This window comes from Antechinus flavipes, chromosome 1 (genome assembly GCF_016432865.1).
Source record: "Antechinus flavipes isolate AdamAnt ecotype Samford, QLD, Australia chromosome 1, AdamAnt_v2, whole genome shotgun sequence".
In the NCBI taxonomy this organism is placed as follows: domain Eukaryota; kingdom Metazoa; phylum Chordata; class Mammalia; order Dasyuromorphia; family Dasyuridae; genus Antechinus; species Antechinus flavipes.
The window spans coordinates 57,275,318-57,302,388 of NC_067398.1; the positions used below are offsets into that span (position 1 = coordinate 57,275,318).

General features: G+C 41.9%; 2 protein-coding genes across 2 annotated transcripts in view; both read left to right on the plus strand.

Annotated features, from left to right (window-relative positions):
- The first annotated feature begins 1,701 nt into the window (after positions 1-1,701).
- MCM2 (minichromosome maintenance complex component 2) lies at positions 1,702-16,199 on the plus strand. The gene is made up of 16 exons (XM_051983208.1): positions 1,702-1,818; positions 3,607-3,851; positions 4,650-4,825; positions 5,252-5,512; positions 6,108-6,327; positions 6,764-6,971; positions 7,939-8,073; positions 8,509-8,700; positions 10,268-10,361; positions 10,760-11,010; positions 11,162-11,288; positions 12,707-12,819; positions 13,575-13,823; positions 14,536-14,718; positions 14,997-15,152; positions 15,263-16,199. Exons 1-16 carry the CDS (start codon positions 1,813-1,815, stop codon positions 15,371-15,373), a joined length of 2,727 nt encoding a protein of 908 aa, XP_051839168.1. The 5' UTR covers positions 1,702-1,812; the 3' UTR covers positions 15,374-16,199.
- A 902-nt stretch (positions 16,200-17,101) lies between these two features.
- Positions 17,102-27,071, plus strand: part of PODXL2 (podocalyxin like 2) — a 36,372-nt gene continuing 26,402 nt past the window's right edge. The window contains exon 1 of the mRNA XM_051983220.1: positions 17,102-17,516. Within this exon, the coding sequence (XP_051839180.1) occupies positions 17,477-17,516 (40 nt within the window). The 5' untranslated portion in view covers positions 17,102-17,476. The remainder of the gene's footprint in view (positions 17,517-27,071) is intronic.

The following is a 27,071-nucleotide window of genomic DNA, read 5'->3' on the forward strand; positions in this document are numbered from 1 at the left end:
GGAGACAACTATAAGTATTACATAATACGTTTTCTAACTTTTAAAATATTTTAGTTGTGCTCATTTCTTTTCTCTTTAAAAATACTATTCGTTATATGGTATGGCTCTTTGGGAAGAGAATGTAGGAGGATACTAGGCATGACAACTATGATAATATAAAAAACAAGACTCAAAAAAAAAAAACATTTAAAAAAGTTTGCCTTGTAATGAGGAGCCTGTTGAGATTAGATAATAATTGTAAAGGGCCCAGTCAGCACCATATTCAAAACCCATGAATAGACAAGAGATGTGAGTAATATAGGCTATGAATATGACAAGTAGAATCAGGGATAAATGATAGAATGGAGTTGGTTGACCAAAGGGTCCAATTAAAGAGAGGAGAGTGTAGCTTGTGGAGGGCAAAGTACTGAGGTGTGGAGAATTGTTGTGGTTTGTCCGTTTTCAAAGAGGACCAATGACATCATGGGATGCCGTCTTACTCCAACTGGAAATGGACTTAAGTGAGACCAAGCGGCCCAAAATCCTCGACCTCATCCTCTCATTGAAGTCCAGTGGCAGCGCAAAGTCAGCATGGCCTGGGACGCAAGCTCTAAGTGCTCCACAGCATCTGCTTCCACCTTCTTTCTTTCTTTTTCTTTTACATTTCTTTTTACATATATATATATATAATTTTTTCCCCCAGTTACAGACAAAATTTTTTTACATTTGTTTTTAAGATTTTTGAGTTCTAGGTTCTCTCCTTTATCTCCACTCACAATTAAGAAACCACATGGGAAGTTATGCAAAACACTTGCATAAAAGTCAAGTTGTTGCCTCTTCTTTCTTCCATTTTCCATTTTTAATCACCTCCTCCCTTGCCCATCAGTAAGAGGGGATTCAGTTGTGGCAGGTTTAGGCTGTAACGGTTTCTGTTCATACTCCTGGATTTGCCCAAACTCCAAGGCAGGGTTCTCACATCAGCGGCGCCATTTTGGGGAGCCTCCCTCGTACAGAAGCCAGTAAATCAGGCCTCAATTTTTATTTCTTATGCACACTTTCCAATCCGTTTCTTGACAGTCAGTTTTCACCTTTACATAAAAAGGATGGAAGGACCAAGAGGACAAAGGTTAGGGATCGAAAGGCAGCGTAAGGAATGGCGGAATGAAAAAAGAGAATAACCCCCAAAAGGGAATTCAGAACGTAGAACAAGGAAGTATCCCGTAGCTCATTAATAACTGCATTCTTTCTCTCGGGTCCAAGGATAGTCAAAGGGCCAGACTCCCCCCGAATGGGGCCTCCAAAGCCTCGGCCTCCATTCCAGGGTCGGGTTCCCTGGATTCCGCCCACTGCCCATATGCTGCCGGGGTCCGAGAGAGATTCCGGTTTCCCTTCCCAGAAAGAAGCAGCTATCCATTGAATTTTATTAAAAACAAAACAAACAGCTGCCTTTGCAAATCTTTCCTAGGCCCTCTCCCCGGACCCTAACACGCTAACTCGACTCAAGGGGGACAGGGGAGGCCCGGCAGCTGGAGAGGCGGGCCCAGCAGCCGGGCGCGGGACGAGAGGCTCTCGAGGGGCGGGACCAAGAAGAGTTCAGGAACCGGCCGAACAACTAAGAGGGAGGAGGCGGGGCTTCATGCTCAGGACGGCATCGGATTGCTGGAGTACCTATGGGCCCGCCTCCCTCATGCATATTGATGATGTACGGCGGGGAGCGTATTGATTATTCATGAGGATTCGCAGGCTCCTTGGGATCACGTGGGCTTTTTCGCGCGAAAACTATTAGCCGGGGTAGGAAGGAGTCGCAGCTGTGGGTGCTGAGCTGAAGCAACTATGGCGGTGAGCGGGGAGGAAGATGGGAGCCGGGAGGCGGGGGAACGTGACCTAGGGAGATCCGTGAAGCGGACGCGGGGGACTTTGAGGCATTTGGTGGGAATTGAGATGAATTTAGGAATAAAGAAAAGGGGGGGAAGGGGGGAGGGGAGAAGGAAAAAAATTGCGCATGCGCGGTGAAGAGGCGAGGGACCCTCGTGGTTCCTACGAGTCGGGTAGTGAAAGTTGTGCATTAGTTCCGCAGACATTTATTAAGCGAGTGTTGTTTAGGGCCTGCAGTCATGAGTGGGGATGAGAGAACCGAGCCCATAGTAGGGAGTAAATGGGAGGTCATTATGGGGTGGGGGTAACGGTGTGCGAGAGAAGTATGGGTGCGGACGGGAACTGTGCAAGCCCTGCCGGAAGGTATTGGAATGGGGTGGGGGCGGGGACGGAGACGGTGACTGGGCCGGGGCTGGAGGGAGATATGGAGTGGGGGCGGGGATAATGCTCTGGGGCAGGACGGAGATAGGGGATGGGGGCAGAAAGACAGGACCAGAAGCCAGTTCTTTTTCTCGAAGTCCCCGTTTTGCAAGTGTGCATTGAAATGAGTCAGAGTTCAAGTACTTTTGGCTGGCTTCTAGCTGGTTTGGGGCTGGGAGGGGAGGTCTCTTGGTCCAGCATCCTCATTTTAGAGATGAGGGAGGAGTCTTAGTCCCAGAAAGGTGGATGATTTGTTTAAGGTCAGGCTGCTAAGTAAACACAGTAAATATCCAGGATCCAAGGGAAGGCCTGTTGTTTGAACTCCAGATGCCAGGGTCTCTGATTTTTTAATTAGACTTTAGAGAGAATCAGTCTTTGTTCTCTTTGGAACCTAAAGTCTAGGAGGGGGTAAAGACAAATAGGTTAAAAACACACAAGTGTATTAGAGGGATGAGGGTGCCTGGGAGAAGGAAATTAATGGTAGGGATTTTAGGAAGACAGCAATTATACATTTATCAAGCACTTGTTATATTATTAGCCTTTTCCCACCCCTGAATTTAGGCAAAAAAGTTTCTGTTCTCAGGGAATTCTACTCTGGTAAATGGGTTTATGGATAAGTAATTATGAAATACTTTTAAGAAATTTCAGATGTATGGGTAGGAGGGGAGATACTAACAAATGAGATCAGAAAAAAATCTCTTGAGGGTTATGGTATTTAAGCTGAGCTTTGAAAAGGGAGAGTTGGGAGATTCCAAGAGGCAGAAATCAGAAAGAAAGTTCTTCTGAGGCTTCCTGGAAGAGTTGTACTTTACAAGATGGATAGAAATTAAACAGGTGGCGAAGGAAAGTATATGGCAGTGCAACTGTAGGGAATTGATGAAGGAGGCTTCTTTTGAAGAGGAAAGACCTCAGTCCCGTGATTTTTAGGCTCCTGGAGACTGCCCAGGCTAAGCAGACTAAAAATAGCTATTCTCGTTACTGCCTTAAAGAGTCTTTGATGTGCTTAAGTGTACAACTTGAATTGGCACAAATACTGAAAATGCCCCAATTTATTATCTTCCTTTCACTTTTCCCTCAATCTATCTTCTTTGCATTGACAGAGGTTTTTTTTTTTCCTTTCAAAAATATCTATCTAAAAGGAATTCCCTGTTTTGCAGGATCCTTTTCTAAAGTAAGAGTAAAGAAAAATTGTTTCCATCTACTTCAGCTCTCACCCTGTAGATCTTATTCTGGATCCCAGCTCTTGTGCCAAAGCAAGTCCTGCTATGAAAGCTTCCCTGTCCTTGCCTCTACATACATGCAGCATTGTTGATCAATCTGGTCCTTTTTTAGGATTCCTCCGAGTCCTTAAATATAGCCTCATCTAGTCCAGCCCGAAGATACAGACGTGTCAGTGATGGTTTGACCTCCAGCCCTGGGCGAGGTTCCCGGCGTGGGGGCACTGATGCTTTGACTTCCAGCCCTGGGAGAGACCTGCCGCCTTTTGAAGATGAATCAGAAGGCCTTCTGGGCACTGAAGGGCTTCCTGATGAAGAGGAAGAGGATGGAGAAGAGCTTATTGGGGATGGAATGGAGAGGTGAGAAGTTTGGGAATAAAGGAAAATTGGGGATGAGAGGGTCAAGGCATTTGAGAATCATTCTAGACCTATTCTATAGGACTGTAGGATGGTAGGATGCCAGAGGTTAGTTCTATTTATCACTGCTTTTTAGCAAGTTTCTTCCTACTTCCTCTCCTTCCCATGATATATGGAGATGATGAAACAACATAGAATTTTTTTGTATGTAAACTGAGCTATTCTTAGGGAAAATGTTTCTCTCTAAACACTTTCATCAGCAGAAAGGAAGGAACACGTCAGTGAATTGGACATGAGATTAATAAAAATTAGATAACCAATACATTTAAAAAGTCAAACACCAAAAAGATTAATAAAATTGAAATAAAAATAAATTTTAAATAAAATTTTAAAACTTGGATCAATAAAATTGAAATACGTGGAGAGTTATTTCCCCTTTGTTGAGATAATATATTATAGTTATGGAGCACAAACTGTATTTTGAGCATTAGGTTGTACTTAGGCAGTCACATTGCTCTAAGGACATCAGAGATTCTGTACTAGATTTTAGCAGTGCTCTTTTCACCCAGTATTCTTTCTCTGATGGCAGCATCAAAAGGTGATATGTGGAAATGCATGACCATAAAATGTTGAAGTTCTCTTCCCTAACTTTCAGTCATAAACATGTGTCCATCAATAAAGTGCCTTTGGCATCTCTGAGGTGGCCCTAGGGCTATTCACATGAGTCCTGTCCATGTGACTTTAGCACGATGCTGTCTGTCTGTCCTCTGCGCTAACTCTCCTTGCTCCTGGTCGCCCTAGGGATTACCGAGCCATTCCCGAGCTAGACACCTATGAGGCGGAAGGGTTAGCCCTTGAGGATGAAGATGTGGAGGAGCTGACGGCCAGCCAGAGGGAAGCTGCTGAGCGGGTGATGCGGCAGCGAGACCGGGAGACTGACCGAGGCTTGGGACGCATGCGTCGGGGGCTGCTGTATGGTAAGTCCTTGGGGCTTCTTGCCTGGATCCTTCCAGAGCAAGCTGTTAAAAGTGCTGGATTCTGTTATCTATCTCTTGCCCTCTTAGACTGGGAATAAAACCCTGGAGGGGAAAGGAGAAAGAAGGGAGGGATATGGCATTTCTGCCCAGGTAGAGAGACCTGCCATGCAGCAGGTTTCACCTCCTTCGGAGCCTCCATGATTTCCACAAATGTATTCCACATATATTCACGCTTTGTGGTACCTCCGTTTACCTCTCTCAGCTATAGGTTAATGACTCCGGATCACTGAAAAGCGGGATAGGTGGGTATGGCACCAGGCCCACTGGATTGATGGTTGAGAGGGATTAATCTTGTGGAAAGGGGATATTAATCAGAAGAGGGGAGAAAGGGAGGAGGCTGATAGGCCTGTTCCTTACGCTCCTCAGACAGTGATGAAGAAGATGAGGAACGGCCAGCCCGGAAGCGGCGCCTGGTGGAGCGGGGCACAGAGGAGGGCGAAGAGGAGGAGGACATGATAGAAAGCATCGAGAATCTAGAAGACTTAAAAGGTCACACTGTCCGGGAGTGGGTGAGCATGGCCGGCCCTCGACTGGAGATCCACCATCGATTCAAGAACTTCTTACGCACTCATGTGGACGGACATGGTCACAATGTCTTCAAGGAACGGATTAGCGACATGTGTAAAGGTTTGTGGCCGGGACTTCGTTCCCTTTCCCTGCTCTCAGAACCATTTCTCATCAGCGCTTTCTTCCTGTTTGCTATTTCTGTTTTCCCAACAAGATGCTATATTTAGCCTCATAATAACTCTTCTTACAGATGAAGAAACTAGGACACAAGGAATTCCAGTGTATTGTTAAAGTTCATCAAGCTGAAAGGGCTGCGTTAGACCTAGAGTGCATGATTTCTGAGCATTCTTGCTTAGTGCTCTTTCTCCATGCTTGGTGTCCACCCCATTGTGGTCACATTCAGGTTAGGGCCATATTTTCCCCAGCACTGGTAGAAGGACACCTCTCTGCTTTGCTCAGGCCCCTGGGGAAGAGTTGCTGGGGTCTACAAAGCCATTTCTGTGCCCCCCCTTTCAGACCGCTCAGCTGGTCCACCTGCCCCATGACTGAGCTCTCTTTCATATGTTGTAATTTCCTAATTAGTGAGTGAGCTCTTTCAGAGCTGGAACCATCTGACTTTTTCCATTGATATTCTGGAACTTAACAGAGTGCTTGCTGTTAGTAGGCACTTCGGGCTTATTCATCTATTCCTTCATTCATCTTTCCACCTCACCAGAGAACAGGGAGAGCCTGGTAGTGAATTATGAAGACTTGGCAGCCCGGGAACATGTCCTGGCCTACTTCTTACCTGAGGCCCCAGCAGAGCTCCTAGGGATCTTTGATGAAGCTGCCCGAGAGGTGGTGTTGGCCATGTACCCAAAGTATGATCGAATTGCCAGTCACATCCATGTCCGCATCTCCCACCTTCCCCTGGTGGAGGAACTTCGCTCCCTCAGGTGAGAAAGAGGACCAGGTACAGACCAGCAGCCAGAGCCAGGGGAATGGGTGACGGGGATTGCTTGTCAGTTCCTTCTGCCAGACCATCTGAAAGCTGAGTCTCTGGGATACTTACTTCACCCTGTCTAGAACTGGATGGGATTGTAGGGCTAGTAATTGAAGTCTCATTAACTCTTTGGATCTTCTGGACTCTTGGGGAGTGAGGGAGGGGTCATCCAGTGGAAATCAAATCCTAACAAGCTCTATCTGTGCAGAGATAATTAAAGATCAGTATGCACAGTTCTTCCCAGTAGGACAACTGAAGCTTTCGTTTTCTGGAACAGGATTCCTTTGTGCCCCATCAGAGGATTTTCCCTGCCCTGGTCTTCCCTGAGCAGTGGCCCTGACTAAAGCCTGTGGCCTCTGTGTATTTCTTCCCTTTCCTGCCCCCCACAGGCAGCTGCATCTGAACCAGTTAATTCGAACCAGTGGCGTGGTGACCAGCTGCACAGGAGTCCTGCCCCAACTCAGCATGGTCAAGTACAACTGCAATAAATGTAACTTTGTCCTGGGGCCGTTCTGTCAGTCTCAGAACCAGGAAGTGAAGCCCGGCTCCTGTCCTGAATGTCAATCTGCTGGTCCTTTTGAAGTCAACATGGAAGAGGTGAGCTCAGGTGTCAAATCTCAGCCTTGGTAGGTGCTTCAGCAGATACAGGCCATCAAGACCTGAGTTCAGATCCAACCTCGAACACTTAGTAGCTGTGTCACTCTGAACAAGTCACTTAGCTTCTGTTTGCTTCAACTGTTTTCATTTGTAAAGTGGGGATAATAATAATCCTTAACTTTCAGGGTTGTTGTGTGGTTCAAATGAGAAATTATTTCTAAAGTGCTTAGCACAGGGCCTGGTCATAGCAAATGCTATGTAAACATTAGGAGTTCATTTAATTATTTAGATATATCAATGTAAATATTCATATCTACATATCTTGGCCAATTCCACAGGGATATTGGGATAAAATGAGATAATATACATGAAAGAGCTTTGACAGATTAAAAGTACAATATAAGAAATATAAAGCATTACTATCCCAGAAGGGAAAGGAATGAGAATTGTCAATTACATTGAATATTAAGTACCTGCAGCATTCAAGGCACTGCGTTCAGCACTGAAGGGAATATCCCTCAAATAAGATAGCTAAACAAGTAAGTAAAATACAAAGAAGGATACTGAGTGCCCTCATGTTTTAAGGATTTGGGGGAAGTAAGACCATAAATCCTGAGGGTTTGGTTGGATTTCATGAAAGATGGTGCTTTGAACTGAAACTTGAAGAATGGGTAGGATTTTGATAGGCTGTGATGAGGAGGAGGCATTTCAAGTAGAAGGAACAGTGAATAAAGGTAAGGCAATGGGAAAATAAAAAGGAAAATAGGAAGTACTCCAGTACGGCTGGAATATAGAATATATGTAGGTGACAGACGCTAAACAGGTAAATTGGGGCTACAGCATAAACTTTGAATTTCCTATGGAGCTGGGACTTGATTCTCCCTTGGCACTGGGGAGCAGGGCAGTGACATGACTAGAGAGCACTCATTTAATATTCTCTCACTGGAGTGTCCTTTGTCCTCTCTAGACAATCTACCAAAACTACCAGCGCATCCGAATCCAAGAGAGTCCTGGCAAAGTGGCTGCGGGCAGGCTTCCTCGCTCCAAAGATGCCATCCTTCTTGCTGATCTAGTGGATAGCTGCAAGCCAGGAGATGAAATTGTAAGTGAACAGGAAAAAGAGATGGCGCTTCACTTCAGGACCGAACACTAGAAAATGCAGAAGAGTGGGTACAGGTTGGAGGTTGAGGTTGGCTGTGGCAGTGTTGATAATGGGTGATGTGTATATGTAAGTTGAACCAGTCAAATGAGGAAGCCTGGTGTGATAAGAATAGCAGAAGGGAACCTTGCTCAGACATTCATGCATTGAATAATTTAGGATAGGACAACTTATTTATTTGTACTCTTGTTAGATAAGTAGCTTGGATAATGTCTGTAGTTCTAAATAATTTTCTATCTTGGTATTTCAGGATTAGGAAGTTAGGGGGCTTAATGAAAAAATAATAAATTGATGAGGGCAGTTGTGGGCTGGGATCTAACTTTTAGCCTTGCTCCTCTACTAGGACCATTGACTGCTTCCTCCTTTTCTCCCATCCAGGAGTTGACTGGCATCTACCACAACAATTATGATGGCTCCCTCAATACTGCTAATGGCTTCCCTGTCTTTGCTACGGTTATCTTGGCCAATCATGTGGCCAAGAAGGATGACAAAGTAGCTGTAGGGGAGCTGACCGATGAGGATGTAAAGACTATTATTAGCCTCTCTAAGGATCAGCAGATTGGAGAGAAGGTGAGTTAGGGAGAAATCTTGTTGTCTATCAGTTAGAATCTTTTCTCTAAATTACCTTGACCTCTCCTGGATGAGTCTTTAATTCTGATTTGTCCTCTCCTCAAACTAGTCAGTGCATATATCTGATCTCAGGTGGACTGTGGGTGTGTCCAAGAAGCCCCCAAGATAGGACAGGAATGTCTTGAGTTTCTGAGATCTCTTTTTTTGGGACACATAACTGCAAATAATTTTATTTCCACTGTGTGGAGCTGATGCATCACCAAACCAGAGGAAGGGACCTTTGAAGGTACGCAGTGAGTGTCTGCAGGCTAAGTATATGCTGACTTGGAAGCTGGGACCTCTTGGGGTTCTAACTTTTGTTTCCTTGAATTGCTCCCAGGATTGTTTGAAAAAATATTAGTGCCCAAGTTCTAGGTGTCATATTTCAAGATGCTTGTGTGAGATTCAGAGCATTGGGTACATGTTCTCCTCAGGACATGAAGGAATCACAGAATGTGTAAAGAAAATATATCACAAGGAAGATTAAAGAACCATGACAACTCAAGGGAGGAGGGTATGGCACATCTCACTCTTGTTACATTCAGCGTTAAAGACTCATTAGGGAGTTAGTAAGGTTACCTCATTCTAGGAAGTTTTGCCTGTTAATATAGAATAATAAAATAGAAGGAGAAGAATAGAGTGGAAAAGAACACAGACATCATGGGGTTAGCGAATATTCTACTTGGAATATTCAGCCTTCTCATTGCTTCCTCCTGGCTTCCTTCAGGCAAGTCTCAGCTACTGCACCAAGTCTTTTTTTTTCCTTTTTTTTTTTTTTTTTTTAATTATAGCTTCTTATTTACAAGATATATGCATGGGTAATTTTTCAGCATTCATTGACAATTGCAAAACCTTTTGTTCCAACTTTTCCCCGTCATCCCCCCACCCTCTCCCCCAGATGTCAGGTTGACCAATACATGTTAAATATGTTAAAGTATAAGTTAAATACAATATACGTATACAAGTCCATACAGTTATTTTGCTGTACAAAAAGACTTTGAAATGATGTACAATTAACATGAGAAGGAAATCAAAAATGCAGGCAGACAAAAATAGAGGGATTGGAATTCTATGTAGTGGTTCATAATCATCTCCCAGAGTTCTTTCACTGGGTATACCTGGTTCAATTCATTACTGCTCTATTGGAACTGATTTGGATCGTCTCATTATTACTGCACCAAGTCTTTCCTACTTCCTCTTAATTACAATGTGCCCCTGTAAGGCATCCAGTTTAGACTGTTTCTCTCTTGTTTGTACATTGCTGTTTGCATGGTATCTCCCCCTATTATATTATAAGCTCCCAGCAGAAGCTTGCTTTTCTTTGTATTCTCAAATGCTTAGGACAACATATGGCACATAGATGGCACTTTGTGTATGTTTGTTGACTGACCGATTGACTATCACTCTTCAGAATTGCTTATTAGAAATCACCTGTCTCTCTAAGGTTGGCTTTTCTGGGTTAAATAAGAGCTTTCAGGGACTCTGGACACTACTGCCTCTTGACTTTTACACTGATTGATTTCTTCAGGTTTTTGCTAGCATTGCCCCTTCTATCTATGGGCATGAAGACATTAAGAGAGGCCTTGCATTGGCTCTTTTTGGAGGAGAACCCAAAAACCCAGGTTAGTGGTAATGGCTGGCTTGTGGCTTTTTCAATGCTAACTCTCTTCTCCTGTAATTATTTTAGTGTGTGTTTTATTTAAGAGAATTCTGATATGTGACAGATTTGCAGAAGTAAATGTTTTGTAGTTTGCAATTTGAGGGTGAGGACATGTGTTCAAAGATAGCATGTGCTGACCAGGATTCCCTCTTCATACCCTAACCAGAAGGGTCTGAGTGACAGCCTCTCCCCTTTGGTGATCCTCTTTGTTTTTTCCATCCACTATTTATCTCGGTGGTATCTGCTGCCTCTTTGTCCCCATTGCCCTCCTGACTCTACAGCAGAGTGAAAAATTATTGACAATCCAGCTGTCTGATGAGTTTAGTTCTTGCCCAAACATTTATCCCTTTCTTCTCTCAGGTGGCAAGCACAAGGTGCGAGGCGATATCAATGTGCTCTTGTGCGGGGATCCTGGCACAGCCAAATCTCAGTTTCTTAAGTATGTGGAAAAAGTGTCTAGTCGCGCCATCTTCACCACTGGCCAGGGGGCCTCAGCCGTGGGGCTCACTGCTTATGTCCAGCGGCATCCTGTCAGTCGAGAGTGGACCTTAGAAGCTGGGGCCTTGGTTCTGGCTGACCGAGGGGTGTGCCTGATTGATGAGTTTGACAAGGTGGGTGCTTGGGCTTTTTAAGGTGTAGAAATACCTTACAGAGTTCTTGGCTTATGGGGAAAGATCTTGACTGATCCTGGTATAGAGCTGGTATAGGAGAACATTGAAAGAACAGGAATATGGACTAAGCAGGATGCTTGCCTGTGTGTAGATGAATGATCAGGACAGGACCAGCATCCACGAGGCCATGGAACAGCAGAGCATCTCCATCTCCAAGGCCGGTATCGTCACTTCCCTGCAGGCCCGCTGCACTGTCATCGCCGCTGCCAACCCCATAGGTACGAGAACTCTGTGGGCGGGAATGACTCCTTTTCTGGGACTGTGGGCTTAACTCCTAGTGAAAGGCCATGTCCATGGGAGGCTGCCTCAGTGTCCTAGGCCCATGTGGCCTGTTCTCTTCTGGTCTGTCCAAGTATAACAGCTGGAAGTAGATTGGGGCTCTGCTTCCCAGGTCTGGTTTGGTAACTGCTGACAGGAGCTGCACTAAAGCCAAAGTAGCAGTGTAAGATTTGGGAAGCACTTGGCATCCCTAATCAACATTGAGCTTCTTAGTAGTCCTTTGTGGGAGGTGCTGTCATTACACCCATCTTACTGAAGAAGCAAGCCCCACCCCTTGAGTAATTGCAACAAACGATGCTTCAGGTGACACTGAAACCCAAGTCTTTATGGGTTTGAGCCAAGTGCTTTGCCTGCTATGTTCAGTAGCATTTTTTTTATCTTATTGCTATTTTTTGATAATTTTTCCTAAATATGAAAGTATTTGAAACTTAGAGCTTATAATATATGAAATGGAACCAGATGAGATGCTTTCTAAGAAGAATTTTAAGGCTGCCTTCTATCAATATTACTATTATAGTTTTATAAACATTAGCTTTTGCAGTAAGTTTTTTTTATGGCATAGAAAGCAAAGAAGATATCAAATGTTAATTTATGGGTGATACACTTTGTTTAGAAAACCCAAGAGACAAAATTAACCAAAATAATACATTCAAATGGATTTAACAAGGTACCAGAAAATAAAGAGAAACACATTAAAATCATGAGCTGACAAAAACAATATCACAACAATAAGATGTATCAAATACTAGGTCTTTAATTTAACAAAGATACATGTGAGGCCTATGTAAAGCTAATAGTAACACATTTTTGACAGTAGCAAGGGAAAGGTTAAGTAATTGAAGAGATGTTCAAAGTACCAGTAAAGATGGTACTATTGTCTAAATTAATTTGTAGATTTAATATAATCAGATCAGTAAAAGTACTTTTTACGTTTATACATTTGAGATGTTTTTCAAAAAAAAAAAAAAGATGAAAATGACATGAACTAAAAAGGTAATCTTAGGGTCTCACCCGAACAGTTATATTTCTTCTGCATCTACACTCTGCTCTTTTTGTAATTGTGGAAGAGAAAAGGCAGATCCACACTGTCTCACAGAGCAAGCATTTGGTCTCCATCACATCTTTTTATTAGTAGCTTTCCTTCCCTGGAAAGCAGTTGCACACTCTGAATATTTTCCTAGGGCATTCAACCCTTACAGAAATAGCATATCTCCCTTTGTTTTTACGATATCTATTTGTCCTGTGGACCATTATGTCCTTGTATCCTCCCTTGGGCTGGAGAAAGCATTCTGAAAGCTGAGTAGAAGTATAGAGCCTTGGGGCAGTAAGAATTAATTGACTCACCCTTATGTTACAGGAGGGCGATATGATCCCTCATTGACCTTCTCAGAAAATGTGGATCTCACAGAGCCCATCATATCCCGCTTTGACGTCCTGTGTGTTGTAAGGGACACCGTGGATCCTGTTCAGGTATAAAATGGCTGTGCTCCGTGAGATTTGAGCAATGAGGCTTAATTATTAATAATGAAAATTCAGCATTTATGTAGTACTTAATAGTTTATGAACACAGTGTTTTTCTTATAATCTTGTGAGATGAGCAGCTGCAGGTAACAGCCTTCCCATTTTACAGATTCACTGAGGCTGAGGAAGGCTGACTGACTGACTGGCTGAGACACAGTGCTTGTGTCATAGCCAAGATTCAGATCAAAATTTTCTGACTCCAGACCCACTGCTCTTCCCTCAGGAGTTTTTTCCAGACTAGGGGTTCTTAACATTTTTTGAGTTGTAGACTTCTTTGGAAGTCTGATAAATTGTGTTATCCCCTTGTTAGAATTATGTTAAATGCAAAAGGCAAATTGAAGAGGAAATATTAAATTAAATCAGGGTTACTAAAAATAAAGATGTAATTTTTTAAATTCAAGTTAACAAGAATCTAACTGTGGATCCTTTGGGACTCCAGAGATTCTAGGGAATGAATCACTCTTATTCCTCCTTTGATACGTGGATGGTACTTGGAGATGTGGGTGCAATGTAACAGTAGTACTGAGCTTCTTAGGAAATGGATGATCAGATTGAGGATACCATTCTATTGGTTGCTCTCTCAGGACCATTTCATTTCATTTCTCCTATCCGGTTTCCTATGATTAAGAGGATTGGATGACTTGCTACAAGATATGAATTTAGAAAAGCAGTGTCATAACGGACCTTTTTCTTCCCCTCACCAGGATGAAATGCTGGCACGCTTTGTGGTTGGCAGCCATGTTAAACATCACCCCAGCAATAAGGAAGAGGAGCTAGCCAATGGCAGGACACAGGAACCAGCCCTGCCTAATACATATGGTGTCGAACCCTTGCCTCAGGAGATACTGAAGAAATATATCATCTATGCCAAAGAGAAGGTCCACCCAAAACTTAACCAGATGGACCAAGATAAAGTTGCCAAGATGTATAGTGACCTACGGAAAGAATCCATGGTGAGAACCCCAGAGAGTAAAATTTAGACTGGGAAGAAAGGTGATTTCAGTTCAGTTCAGCAGGTATTTACCAAGAGCCTAAAAGTGCTAGGAACTGAGTATATAAAAACAAGTAATCCCTGTCCTTGGGATTATATTCTACTGGAGGATACTACTATGCAGATATAGACAGAGAAGCAAATAATAATTTGAGGAGAAAGAATACTAAGAGCTAGGAGAGGGGGCATCTGAAGTGACCTTGAGAGGAATCTGGAGATCCTAAGGTATGAAATGAGGAAGAGTCATTGGGACAAAAAGCCTGAATGAAACATACAAAAAGGTGATGTATTGCTAAATTGGATTGGCTAGAAGGAGAATGTAATAGTGGATTCAAATGTAACTGGGAAAGATTTAAGTGAATACAGTGGAACATAGATAATGTTAATATGTGATTTTTCTAAGTCAATATTTAGCCCATAGTGATCCCTTTCTACTTCATTTTGACACTGTTATAGTAGATATAAAAGGGGAGCAATGTGAATTCAATCTGGGGTTTTAAATGCCAGACTTAATAATATGAGCCTACTTGTCACCAAGGTAGTTGGTCTAGACTTGTTGGACAAGTAGGCAAGGAGTGTTTCTTCAGTTTCTTTGCTATACTATACTTTTCTAAACTGTAACTCTCCAGTGGGATTCTTCCAGCTAAAGCCTGAACATGATCTCTCTCTGGCAGGCCACAGGCAGCATCCCCATCACAGTTCGACACATTGAATCAATGATCCGAATGGCAGAAGCTCATGCCCGCATTCACCTTCGGGACTATGTGCTGGAAGATGATGTTAACATGGCCATCCGGGTGATGCTAGAGAGCTTTATCGACACCCAGAAATTCAGCGTCATGCGCAGCATGCGCAAGGTAGGATGCAGATGTGGGTTTAGATAAGAAAGTCAAGCCAGCCCTGCCTGAGAAAGAATTCATTAGAACATTGGGGAACTTGTGTTCCTACAGGTGGGGTCCTCACCTGCCCCAAACTGCTCTGCTCAGTGGAAGCCAGATTGGTCTCACTGTTGTGAGCAAGTAGAAAAGGCGAGGACAAGGGGACATAGCAAAAAAAAAAAATTGTTAATGGGGTAATAATGTTGTAGAAAAGTGGTTAAGAGCACATGGGTTTATATTGTCTTTGCTCTTTGCAGACTTTTGCCCGTTATTTATCATTCCGGAGGGATAACAATGAGCTATTACTCTTCATCCTGAAGCAACTAGTAGCAGAACAGGTGATCTACCAGCGCAACCGCTATGGTGCCCAGCAAGACACTATTGAGGTACCTGAGAAGGACCTAGTAGACAAGGTAGGGACTAAAGACAGGGATTTGCTCAACTGGATCTTAGGACCATATTTGGGGAGCATGGGCTATCATATAGCATGCTTTAATTCCCTAATATCATATCTTTTTTTTAGGCTCGTCAGATCAACATCCACAATCTTGCTGCTTTTTATGACAGTGAACTCTTCAGAATGAATAAATTCAGTCATGATCTGAAACGGAAACTTATTATCCAGCAGTTCTGAGACCTTGGACCACTGTAGCTAATTATGCACTTTGCTTCTGGAAGGTCAAGTCACCATTGAGCACCCTGTTGCTTTGTGCCTTAGGGAGACCTCACCCAAGAGCTTTGTTAAATCACCAGTGGCTGTGGGAGAATGGGGGTGGGGGGTCCTTTTGGTTCGGGGTTTGAACACCTTAATTTGACCATCAGGGTCCCCTTGGATGTGGTTCTGTTGGTCACTGTGGTTGTGTTATAGAATGGTCATTTTGTAAGTTCTCTTCCTTTGCTGCTTTAGATGCCTATATTTTGTATATTTTTCCTAGCTTCTCTGGAGCTGTATCTCAAGATCTTGTCATCTAAAAAAAAGAGTCCCTTCCTATTGCTTTTGGCCAAAAAAAGTTTTCATATATAATATTCTGATGGCATGAGAGACCCTGGCCCTGCCTTTAGCTGACTTTGGCCAGATGAGGTAATTAGAATGGTTTCTTCCCCTCTTGGTATTTCATTTACTCATCTTCAGTTCCTGCCATCTTTTGAGTAATAACAGTTACAAGTAAGTTGTAAAGACTAGCACATGCCACTTGAAGAACCACGCCTTATTCTCATCTATGTAGCAGTAAACTGGCAACGTAAAGTGTCTTAATTTGAACCTACCTGGCTTTCCTCAACTGAGGAGAATCAAACGGCAAATTGTGACTAGATTATGTGATCATAAGTGCCAAAGGTTCAACCATCTTTGCCACATCTACCTTTCCCCTCCCAACTGTTTCCTTTTTGCCATTAGTGTTTGTACCTTGTGTTTTGTAGTTTTCATTTTGCATAAGATAATTAAAGTGTTTACTTAGAAATGCTGGTATCTTAGTTTTACTTTGAGGCATCAGAGTACAGTAGAAATATAAACTGGAAAGATGACATCCTAGTCCTTAGTTCTGCCACTCCACCCAAGGTAGAGCCTGTAGCCCTCAGCCTTTGGGGATGGCACCATTCTGGGGTCCCATGAGAAGGTGAGCATAGAGAGAAGTGTTGGGCCTGGAGTTGTGAAGATACTTCTGAGCCTCAATTTGTTTATTTGTAAAATGGGGATAGTATTTGCAGCAATTGCCTCACTGGGAGTTAGGAATGCCAATGAGACTTCGAGAAGGCTTTTGCTGCATAAAATCAGTTTTTAATTTTGAGCGTTTCTGACAGTATCTTCAAACATTTTGGGTTCCTCCATTGGGGAAGTCTGTGGGGAAGGACCCTTAGTCCTTCACCAGCTGACTGGTGAGGAAGACTTGGGCAAGCTGTAGCTTTTCTGGTCCTTCGTTTGTTCATCTGCAGTAAGTTTGGACTGGATGGGCCCTTTAAGCTCCAGATCTGAGTGTTTGAAACAGACCCTTCTACTGACTGGTACCTCCCTGCCCCACTGGAGCGCAGTCAGGCCTTGTCAGCCCTGGGAAGAAGGGGGCCATGAGTACTTGCAGGATTGGAGCCTCAGGGAAACGCCAGAGTGGACCTTGTACTGTTGGGCTGACTATGAAGCTGGCGCTAGTTACTTGAGAGTTGGCTTCGGGCCCTCCCCAGCTTACCAGGGCCTCCAAACTACCCGTGGGACTAGGTCTCCCCCAGGTTCTAGTATGACTGCAGCCAAACAAACCAACCCTTGGCTGAGGGGATCCTGTCCCCTGAATTCTAAAGGCAAGGCCGGGCTTACCTTGTGGCCATTGTTGGAGCACTCTTGCCCCTAGCCAGGCTCATGTGCCAGTACCCATATATACCAGGCCAAGGGGCGAAGGGCGCACGCGGGAAGGCCCTTAAGAGATGTGAGGCACGTGGGACGGGCCTCGGCGTCTGATTGGCTCGTCCCAACAGAAAAGGGCGGGGCTGGGCAGAAGGGGGATGGTCGATTTCTTCAGCACTGGCTTCCTTCCGGTCGAGGCGAGAGGCATGCGGCCCGGCAAAAGAGAGAGGGAAGGAAGAAGAGGGCGGAGTCCAGTGTGAGTGACAGCTCTCTAGTCCTATCGCGCTCGCCTGGTGGGCCCCGCCCTCCGCGCTCGGTTACGCCCGAGGCGAAGCTCTGGGGTTGCTGCGGCTGCAGGGGAGGAGGGCACCTGGGGCAGCTGTGGGAGCCGAGTGAGGCTGCACCATGGGCCGGTTGCTGCGTGCCGCCCTGTTGCTGACTTGGGGTGAGTGTATGGGGCCTACGGGCAGGATGTTGGGGAGGCCTGAAGAGAAGGGGGGAGGGGAAAATGAGAGGGGGAGGGTCGGTGATAGACATAGTGCTGATGGACAGCGCCCGACGGAGTGTGTATGTGTGTGACATTTGTATGAGATATGTATGTGTGTGTGGTGTGCGTGAGATGCTGCTGTACCGGATGTGTGTGTATACACGTATGTGTGTAACACGCTGCTGGACAGAGCCCCTGTGTGTGTGTACACGCACGCGCGCGTGTGACACTGCTACACGGGGGGAGGGGGTGTGTATGAAGGGTTTCTGTACGGTATGTGAGACACTGGCTTACGGGGTGTTTGTGTGACACTACTGTTCAGGGTGCGAGTGTGTGACAGACAGTGGTTTGAGGGGGGTGTTTGTGTGACACATTGCTTGCGGTGGGTGTGACAGACACGGGTTTACAGGGGAGTGTTTGTGTGACAATGTTGTTGGGGTGAGTGTGTGACGCTGCTGGACAGCTCCCGGGTGCCCTGCCACAAGCGTGTGCGAGGCTGCACGCCACAAATCTTGCTGGGCGGTCTCATACCGAGCAGGGGTGCATAATTGTGGGGGGCGGGAAGGGAGGAGCGGTCAGTCGCACTGCTGGACAGCGCCCGAGCGCCCGTGTGTGTGTGTGTGTGTGTGTGTGTGTGTGTGTGACAAGCAGTTCTCTCGGGATGGCTCCCGTGCGGCCCCCACAGCGAGAGGGTGCACGAGCGTGTTTGTGACTGGCACAGCCCTGGAGAAGGCTTCCGGGGCTCCGCAGCCGCTGTGTGTGACGCGCTGCCGGACAGTTCCCATCGCCTATGTTAGGGCAGTGCGTGGTTACCGGGCAGCTTGGTGTGTGTGGCCGCCGCTGCAGGGGGCGGGCTGGGCATGTGTATGAGGAGAGAACAAACAGAGACTCGCTCTGGAAATATGTTGTATGGCTCCCACGCTCCGTCGTGGCTTTGACCCAATGACACCGGGGGTGTGACCTTATGGGAGAAATACACAGCCGATGCTGGACAGCTCCTGGCACCGCAGTCGCCCAAGGATATTCGGCCAACGCAGGAGACGCAGCCCAGCCAGCTCCTCGGAGGCTTTTACACAAAGAAGAAAGGAGTGGGGGGGTGTGACAGTGCTTAGTAGGTGTGAATGCTAGGTGTCCAACAGCTATTGATGGAATTCACATTCAGTAGCCCTATGGACTAGTAGATAATGTGGATTCCTGTGCCGCTTTGCAATTTTCAGAGTGTGTTCGCATATATCTCACTTGTTCCTCTGGATAGCCTCCTGAGGGATCTCGTTTTTACAGACGAGCAAACTAAGGCGCAGAGAGGTTGAATCTTTTTTGTAGTCACGTGGCTGGTTGGTATACGAGTTGGGATGAGATCTCTGGTTTTCTAACTCTCATTCCATCAACATTTTTGTAATCTCACACTATTTCATCTACTGAGGGACAGGTCCTACATGATTACTCCACAAGGGCAAAAGCTGTACATGTGTTTGTGTCACACCGTTGGATCTTATGTAGCTGCTTCCAAAACAATTAGCAATATCTGTGAGATAGTGTTGTACATTATGACATGGTCACCAGAGAAGGGTTTTAAATTGTGCTTGTGTATGTCCTAAATGCTGTTGAATAACTATTTTAAGGTACTTGCTGCTCTAGTCTTCTTCCTATCCCTGTACTGACTGCAGACTGTCTCCTGGATTAGCCAATGGAGGCTTTGCAGAGAAATGTAAAACAGTAGAATAAACGCGTTCTCTGTTTTCCCTTGGGATCCTATCATCCTGACTTAGTGGTAATGTTCTTTCACTGCCCTATTTTGCACCCCCAAGCAGGGACATCCTAAGGGAATTGACGTATTTTTCTCTGTGTCTACCAAAAAGATGGTTAGAATGAAATGGATTTCAGAAGCATTGGTGGAAAAATAAAAACAAGATAGCTGTTGACTGCTGAAATCAGGAGCTAATTACTGGGACTGAATTTGGAATCTGGGAATGAGTTGAGCATTTTCTATTCTATCTCCTCCCCTCTTCTGTCTGGGCTAATCAGCTAGGTATTCAGCTTTTTGGGATGTTACTTTGAAGAAATCTGCATAGGATCATTATATGATCAAAGATTTAGAAGGAATCTCAGAGACTTTCTAGTCCACAAGGTCACATCAAGTCTCAGAAGCAGAATTTGAACCCAGGACTTCTGATTCCAGAATCAGTATGCTTTCCTTTGTACCAATGTCCTTTCTATCAGCTTCTTTTACTCTACCCACTCTGATAAGAATCATAAAGTAATAGAAAATTAGAAGTGCTTACAGGTAAAGAAAATCAACCAAAGTGAAATCCTGAAATATCATACTGGGTGTGGTCTTAATTAAGGCAGATTAATTATTAAGTGTGAAAGTAATTATACTTAGAATAGTTACGTCTGTGCTACTATTTTGGTGTAATTTTATTCTAGGCATATTTGAAGAGAGAGGACTCCCATCTAATTACCTAAATAATTACCTACTGTCAAGGTCTTTGAAAATATCAGGGTCTATATAAAGGCAAAATAATCATCATAGAAGCAAAATAATGAAAGAAAGTGTGATGCTTCCTAGAGAACATATTAACTAAAACCTAAAGATAAAAAACCAAGAAAACATTCTCTTACATCCTTTTCCTTTTTCCCCCCCCACTCCCACCTCTTTCATTCAAGTTGCTCCAAAGCCTATGGTTGCCTCAAAACACCCAAAAGAGATTGGAAAGAAAGCAAGGAAGGAAAGAGAAATGTTGCCGAGAAACTGACTCTCCTTACTTTACAGGTGAAGGAACTGGGTCAAGGAGAGGAAGTGACTGGCCTGAGCTTCCACCTGAGTCAAGAATGGGACAGAAAATATAGTGCCCACAAGTCCTTCAGATGCACGTTCAATCCTGAATGTTCTATAGAGGATTCAATGACCATAAAAATAATGGAATTTTTAGCGTTGTGAAAAGAACCTCAGAGGTTATTGAGCCCAACACATGACTGAAATAGGAATTTCTGCTTCAATGTCCCTCACAAATGGAGATTTAGTTTCCATATGACAACTTCCAGAGATGGGGAAACCTAGTGCCTCCTGAGGCAGTCCATTCCACCTTTGGGCAGTTTTAATAGTTAGGAAGTTTTGTGCTGGTATTTAGCTAAAATATATCTCTCATTTTGTCACTGTTTCTTATTCTGCTTTCTAGGGCCAGCAAAAGAAATCTAATCCTCTTTCATATGTAAATCTTTCAAATATTTGATACATATCATGTTGCTCCCTAGTTTTATCTTTTTCACATTAAAAATCCTCAATTTCTTCAATGTCTTCTTATTTCATGGCTTTCAAGTCCCTCACTATCCTTGTCATCCACCTCACAATATATTACAGTTTATCATTATCTTTTTTTAAATGTTATCCAGAACTGAACATATACTCTCCATGTAATCTGATCAAGGAAAATTATAGTAGAAATATAAATTTCTTTGCTCCAAATATTTCTATTAATATAGCCTAAAATTATTAAGAGTTTCTTTTTTCTCTCTCTCTGTACCCCCTTCTCTCTCTCTCTCTATCTCTTTCTCTCTCTCCCCTCCCCCCCACAACTTTATCCTATTGACCAATAATGAATTTGCAGTCCAAGAAAGCTTCCAGGTCCTTTTGGATGAAATGTTGTCAAATAGCTTTCTCCCATGCCATGTACTCGTACAATTAGGTTTTTAGATCATTACATTTATTTATTTTTCATCAACTTCATAAACACCAAAGAAAAGATCATTCCCTCCTCATGGTAGAACAAAAAAAGAAGATTGTATATGAAATGGACAGTTGAATATACATTTGTATGTAAAATGTATTTAGGTTTTTTAACCTAAGGATGAGCTTTTATGTTTATTATTTTTAATGTTATTAAATGAAATTTTAGCATCCTATTAGAAGCTTTCTAGATATTGTTTCTATCATCCAACATTTTTTTTTCCTTCTCATCTACACATTGAATTAGCATACAATCTATACCAAATTGTTGGTAAAAATGTTAAATTGAACAGTGCCAAAAATATAGTATATCTTTGTACTAGAAATAGTCCTTCAGGTTGACTTCCATCCATTAATGTCTTGGGCTCACAAATGAACATCTTTTGTGGTCACTGAATCAATTCCAAACCTACCAAATTAAGGATCACTTAATTCACACCTTTTTCTTTTGTCAGCAAGGATGTTGTGAGAAAGATATTTTGTCAAATGTCCAACAAGACTTTCGAAAAAAGATGGGGGAAATGAATGGCTCTTCCTCATTTATCCACTAAATCACTCCACAAACTTTTATTGAATGTCTACTGTGTACAGGAAGCATATAAAGAATTTAACGTGTGTGTGTGTGTGTGTGTGTGTGTGTGTGTGTGTATATATAAAGAAAAACATGTTTACAATATAATGGGAGAAACATGGCTTGTCTGAAGACAACTAATCCAAAGAATGATATTCTAAATTTTTTTAAAAGAGTTATATCAAAATACTTTGGTTTTACTAAGGATGAAGAGATAGCTTTGGGCTGGTGAGATTGAAGGGGAAGATTTCTTAGAGGAGGTAATACCTTTCCAAAATGCACCTTGAATGATTGTATAGTAATTAATTCTCCTACCCTCACCAGAAAATTGCCTAGTTTTCCTTAAAAGGTATAAAAATTGCCTTTAAGATATAATTGGCCTGTGTGACTTTGGGCAAGTCACTTTACCCCAATTGCCTCAGCAAAAAGAAAAAAAAAGATATAATTGACTCATTGAATAAAAGTTTGAGACATTGATGTGGCTTCCTGGCCACCTGAGTACAAAACATCCAGAACATGAAGGGCTAGAGCTCCTTTCTCTTCCTTGTGACTACAGACTATCAACATGAAACACACTGGGAAACTATATCCGATTGAACTGATGCTTTATCCTGGATGGACTCTATTCCTTGTTTTGATTGGCCTTCTCCTGCCAGGGTTAGGTAAATTTCTTTTTGCTAACTATTAGATGGATTACAAGAGTTTCATTTCATTTCTGTTTCAGATCTAAACTACCATGCGATTAGTATAAATCAGGTCCAGCCCATGCCAGCTGGTAGATTTTCATTAGATGGATATGGAAGGAAAAGGACATTCAAAGAAGCAAGAATAACATGAGCTAAGGTATATAAACAGGAAAGTGTATTAAGCATTTGGTACATGTGAAATAGTTTGGTTTTCCTGGACACAAGGATTTGTTTAGAAGAATAATGGAAAGATGATAAAAGATGGTAAAAAGGTAAGTTGGTAAAGATTATACAGAAAATTAAGTGTCAAGTCAAGGGGTGTGGCACACAGGTAGCCACTGACAGGTTTTATTTTTTAATGTTTCCATTTTTCCATTTTTGTAGGCATTGTTGTTTTCCTGTTTCTTATTGTTATTTTCTTATTTCACTCTCCTTTAGTTAAGTCTTCTTGTTCTTCTCAAATCTTTTGCTTTCATTGTTTCTTATAGTATTAATAGTGTTCTATTGCACTCATGTGCCACATATAGCTTCTAAAATATGCTATTATGAATATTTTGGTGTTTATGGAACATTTCTTTCTATCTTTGATATATATGTGTGTGTGTGTGTGTGTGTGTGCGCGCGCACACACATCTATATATGTATATTCATATACATACCTAAAAATACACATCTTTTTAAGTATAAGTGAAATAACCATATACTATATTTAATATGTATGATGTAATATATAATAATATGTATATACACACCTAAAAGTAGAATATCTTAGCTAACAGGAAAATTTTAGTAAATTTTTGGCACAATTCCAAATTGCATTCCAGAATGGTTGGACCATTTTATAGTCCCTCAACAGCACCTATCTTTTGTAGCCCTTTCAACATGGGTTGTTTCCATTATTTGTCATCTTTGCCAATTTGCTGGATATGAGATAAAATCTTAAATTTTTTTGGTTTGTATTTTTTCATTATTTTTAAGTTCTCTATTTAGTGCCTCTACTCTCATTCTCTTCTAAATTCAATTCAATCTGGCTTTCCACTGTCATAATTCAAATAAAACTTTTTTTCTCCAAAGTTACCAATGACCTCTTAATTGCCAAAACTGATAGCCTTTTCTTAGTCTTCATATTTCTTGAACTCTGCACCATTTGACACAGTTAAATCACCTCCTACATACTTTCTCCTCTCCAGGTTTTTATGACTTGTACTCTCTTCTCCTCCTATTCTATAACTCTTCCTTCTCAGTTTTCTTTGCCGAAGTGTGTATGTCATACCCACTAACCATGAGTGTGTCTCTGTATTTCCCTTTTCATCCCATACTATCTATATTTCTTTTTACTGTCTCTGTCTGTCTCTCTCTCTCCAGATATATGTGTGTGTGTGTGTGTGTGTGTGTGTGTGTGTGTGTATTTCCAATCTGTTGCCCAAACTAGTCATTTGTACCTTCAAAACATTTTTCCTATACCTCTTCTATCCACTTCTATTCTACTATCCATTCCCATGTTCACCAAGACATGGTAAAGACTTAGTTCCGGCCCTCATCATCTCTTGTTTTGATTATTGAAATAATCTAGTTGGTTTCTGTCTCTAGTCTCTTTCTTTTCCAATCCATCTTCCACTCAGCTCCCAACTTTAGGACTTTAAGTTTAGGTATGATCTTGTCACACACACTTCCCACCCTTTTAGTGGCTATTAGCTTACAACTAAATGTAAAGTCCTTTGTTTGTCTTTATAATTTGGTCTCCTTATCCCTTTCCTGTATTCTGACACTTAACTCTCTGTGCATGAGATGATCCAGCTACTTGGACCCTTACAAGTAACACTTCCTTTTTTGTTCCCTTGTCTTTACACTAGCTGTCTCTTATGCCTGGTATGTTTGTTTTATCTTCACCTTTATCTCTTACAGTTTCAAATGCTTTTCTCATCCCTTAGCTACTAGAGCCCTTTCCTTCTAAGATTACCTCCTATCTATTCAATGTATATGTATTTCATATGTATCTATTTCTTTACATGTATTAGAGTATAAAATTCTTGAGGATATAGACTTTTCTTTTTGCTTTTTTTTCTCTACCCCCAAAAGTAGCACATAATAAGCTCCTAAATAAATGCATATTGGTTGACTAAAAATATGAATATTATGTACTGCTTGCCTTTTAAAAAGTATATTTCAAATTTAACAATACTAGCACTACTCTGCTTAATTGTGTCCCTTTCTGAATTTCCTTTCTCTTTTGCACATTTAAAATTGTCTCCTTTTGACATTTAAGTCATTTTCAACCCTTAGTATTCTTTCACATTTCTATTATCTCCAAAAAATGACAGATTTCCCTTGTAAAAAAATAAACATGGAAGAGTTAAAAACAATCTACATGTTGGCCATATATAAAAGCATATTCTGCATTTATAATGCGTTACTTTTCAAAAGATAGGAAATATAGTTTATACTCTCAGAGTTTTCTTTTTCTTTTCCAGCCTTTATTTATTTGATTGTTTTAGTTTTTCTATTTATACACATATATTAACTTTTAAAACACATTTCTTTATGAATCATGTTGGGAAAGAAAAGTCAGAACAAAAGGGAAAAACCATGAAAGAGAAAGAAAAAATACAGAAAAAAGTGAATATAGCATGTGTTAATTTACATTTAATTTCCATATTCCTTTTTTTGGATGTAGATGACATTTTCTATCCAAAGTTTATTGGTATTGTCTTGGATTCTTTCAGAGTTTTGATTAGTTAGAGCTCTTAATCTTTGAATATTGTTTTCTTTTACAATATTATAATCATTGTTTTCCTCTTTATCACTTCACTTTGTATCAGTTCATGCAATTTTTCCCAGGATTTTCTAAATTTATATCTTTTATAATTTCTTAATTTTTCAATACATTAATATATATAATTTGACCATTTGATGGATATTACCCATTTGATGGGACCACTTTATTTCTAGTCCTTTGTGCCAACAAAGAAGGCTACTATAAATGTTTTGAACTTATGGATACTTTTCCTTTCTTTGATCTCTTTGAGGAATATGCCACTAGGTCATAGAGTATGCACAGTTTAGTGACTTTTGGAGTATTTTTCCAAATTGTTTTTTAGAATGATCCAAGCAAATCAAAGCTTCACCAACAATATATTAGTGTGATTGTCATCCCATAGCTGCTCTAACAATTGTCATTTTCCTTTTTTGTCATCTTTGCCTATGTGAAATGCAACTTCAGAGTTGTTTTAATTTATATTTATATAAGTCATTACTTACTGGAGTAACAACTCTAATCATAATATTAACAGTAATAGGATCATAATTTAGAGGTTAAAGGGACCTTAGAGGTCATCTAGTCCAATCCTTCTTTTATTTATTTATTTATTTATTTATTTGTTTGTTTGTTTGTTGTTTGTTTGTTTGTTTATTTATTTTTTACAGATGAGGAAACCAAGAGTTAGAGGGGTAAAGTGACTTTCCAAAATGACACAGGGCCAGGATTTGAATCCATGTTCTCTGACTCTGAATCCAATAGTATTCTTTCTACTATACATATAATACTTCCCTATTTATTGTCCATACTGCACCTCATGTGCCTGTTGTTCTTCCTTAGATTCAGGTGCATGGAGTACAAAGATCTTCATCATAGAACTTTCAAGGAATTACTGTTCAGGTATGCCTAGGAGATATAAAACTATCTAAGATGTATTTATTGCAGACTTTTCCCCCTTTGATATTTAGTCTGGAGATTTAGCCAGAATGATTCACCTGGAGGATTGTAACGTCCAAGAGAAGGGATGAGCTTGTTCTGTGTGATTCTAGAAAGAACTAAGACACTAAAAGCTAAAGAGTCAGATTCTGGGTTGATTTTACATGATTTATTGAACATTGTAGTCCAGATTTAATTTCCATTTTTTTACTTCTTTGCCCCTGGATGACAGTTGTTCTTCCAAAAGGAGACCTGGCATCTAGGTGAATTGAGCAGTGTAGGTATACATTCATCTACCTTGTGTCCTGAAAGTCCTGGGAAGACTAGCACTGAGAAGGGAAGGGGGAGAAAGGAGAGAGAGAGAGAGAGAGAGAGAGAGAGAGAGAGAGAGAGTCAGAGAGACAGAGACAGAGACAGACAGACAGAGACAGAGACAGAGAGAAATGGATAAAGTACTCTACACAAGAGAAGCAGGTAGGGGAAGGATCCAGCCTTCAGTTATATCCTAGTGATGTGACCTTGGGCATGACCCTTCTGTTTTCCTTTGTTTTTTTTTTTTTTTTTTTTTTTTTTTTAGCTGTAAAATGGGGATAATAATACTGTATACCACATGAGATTATTTTGAAGATTTTGACACTTTATAAATGCTTATTCTCTTCTCTATACACCTACTAGGGATTCTACTAAGTGCTGAGGTATCCAAAACACAACAATCTCTGCCTTCAAGGAGCTTACATTCAAACAGGTGAAGACAAAACAACAAGGGGAGCTGGAGGTGGGGAAGAATGAGAAAAGAGGGAAAGAAAGGAAGATACCCACAGAGGGGCAAGGCAATTTA

Coding starts and splice junctions, on each gene's coding strand:
- MCM2 (XM_051983208.1), top strand. Junction 10,362..10,759: donor AGGAGAACCCAAAAACCCAG/GTTAGTGGTAAT, acceptor TTCTTCTCTCAG/GTGGCAAGCACAAGGTGCGA. Junction 11,011..11,161: donor TGATTGATGAGTTTGACAAG/GTGGGTGCTTGG, acceptor GCCTGTGTGTAG/ATGAATGATCAGGACAGGAC.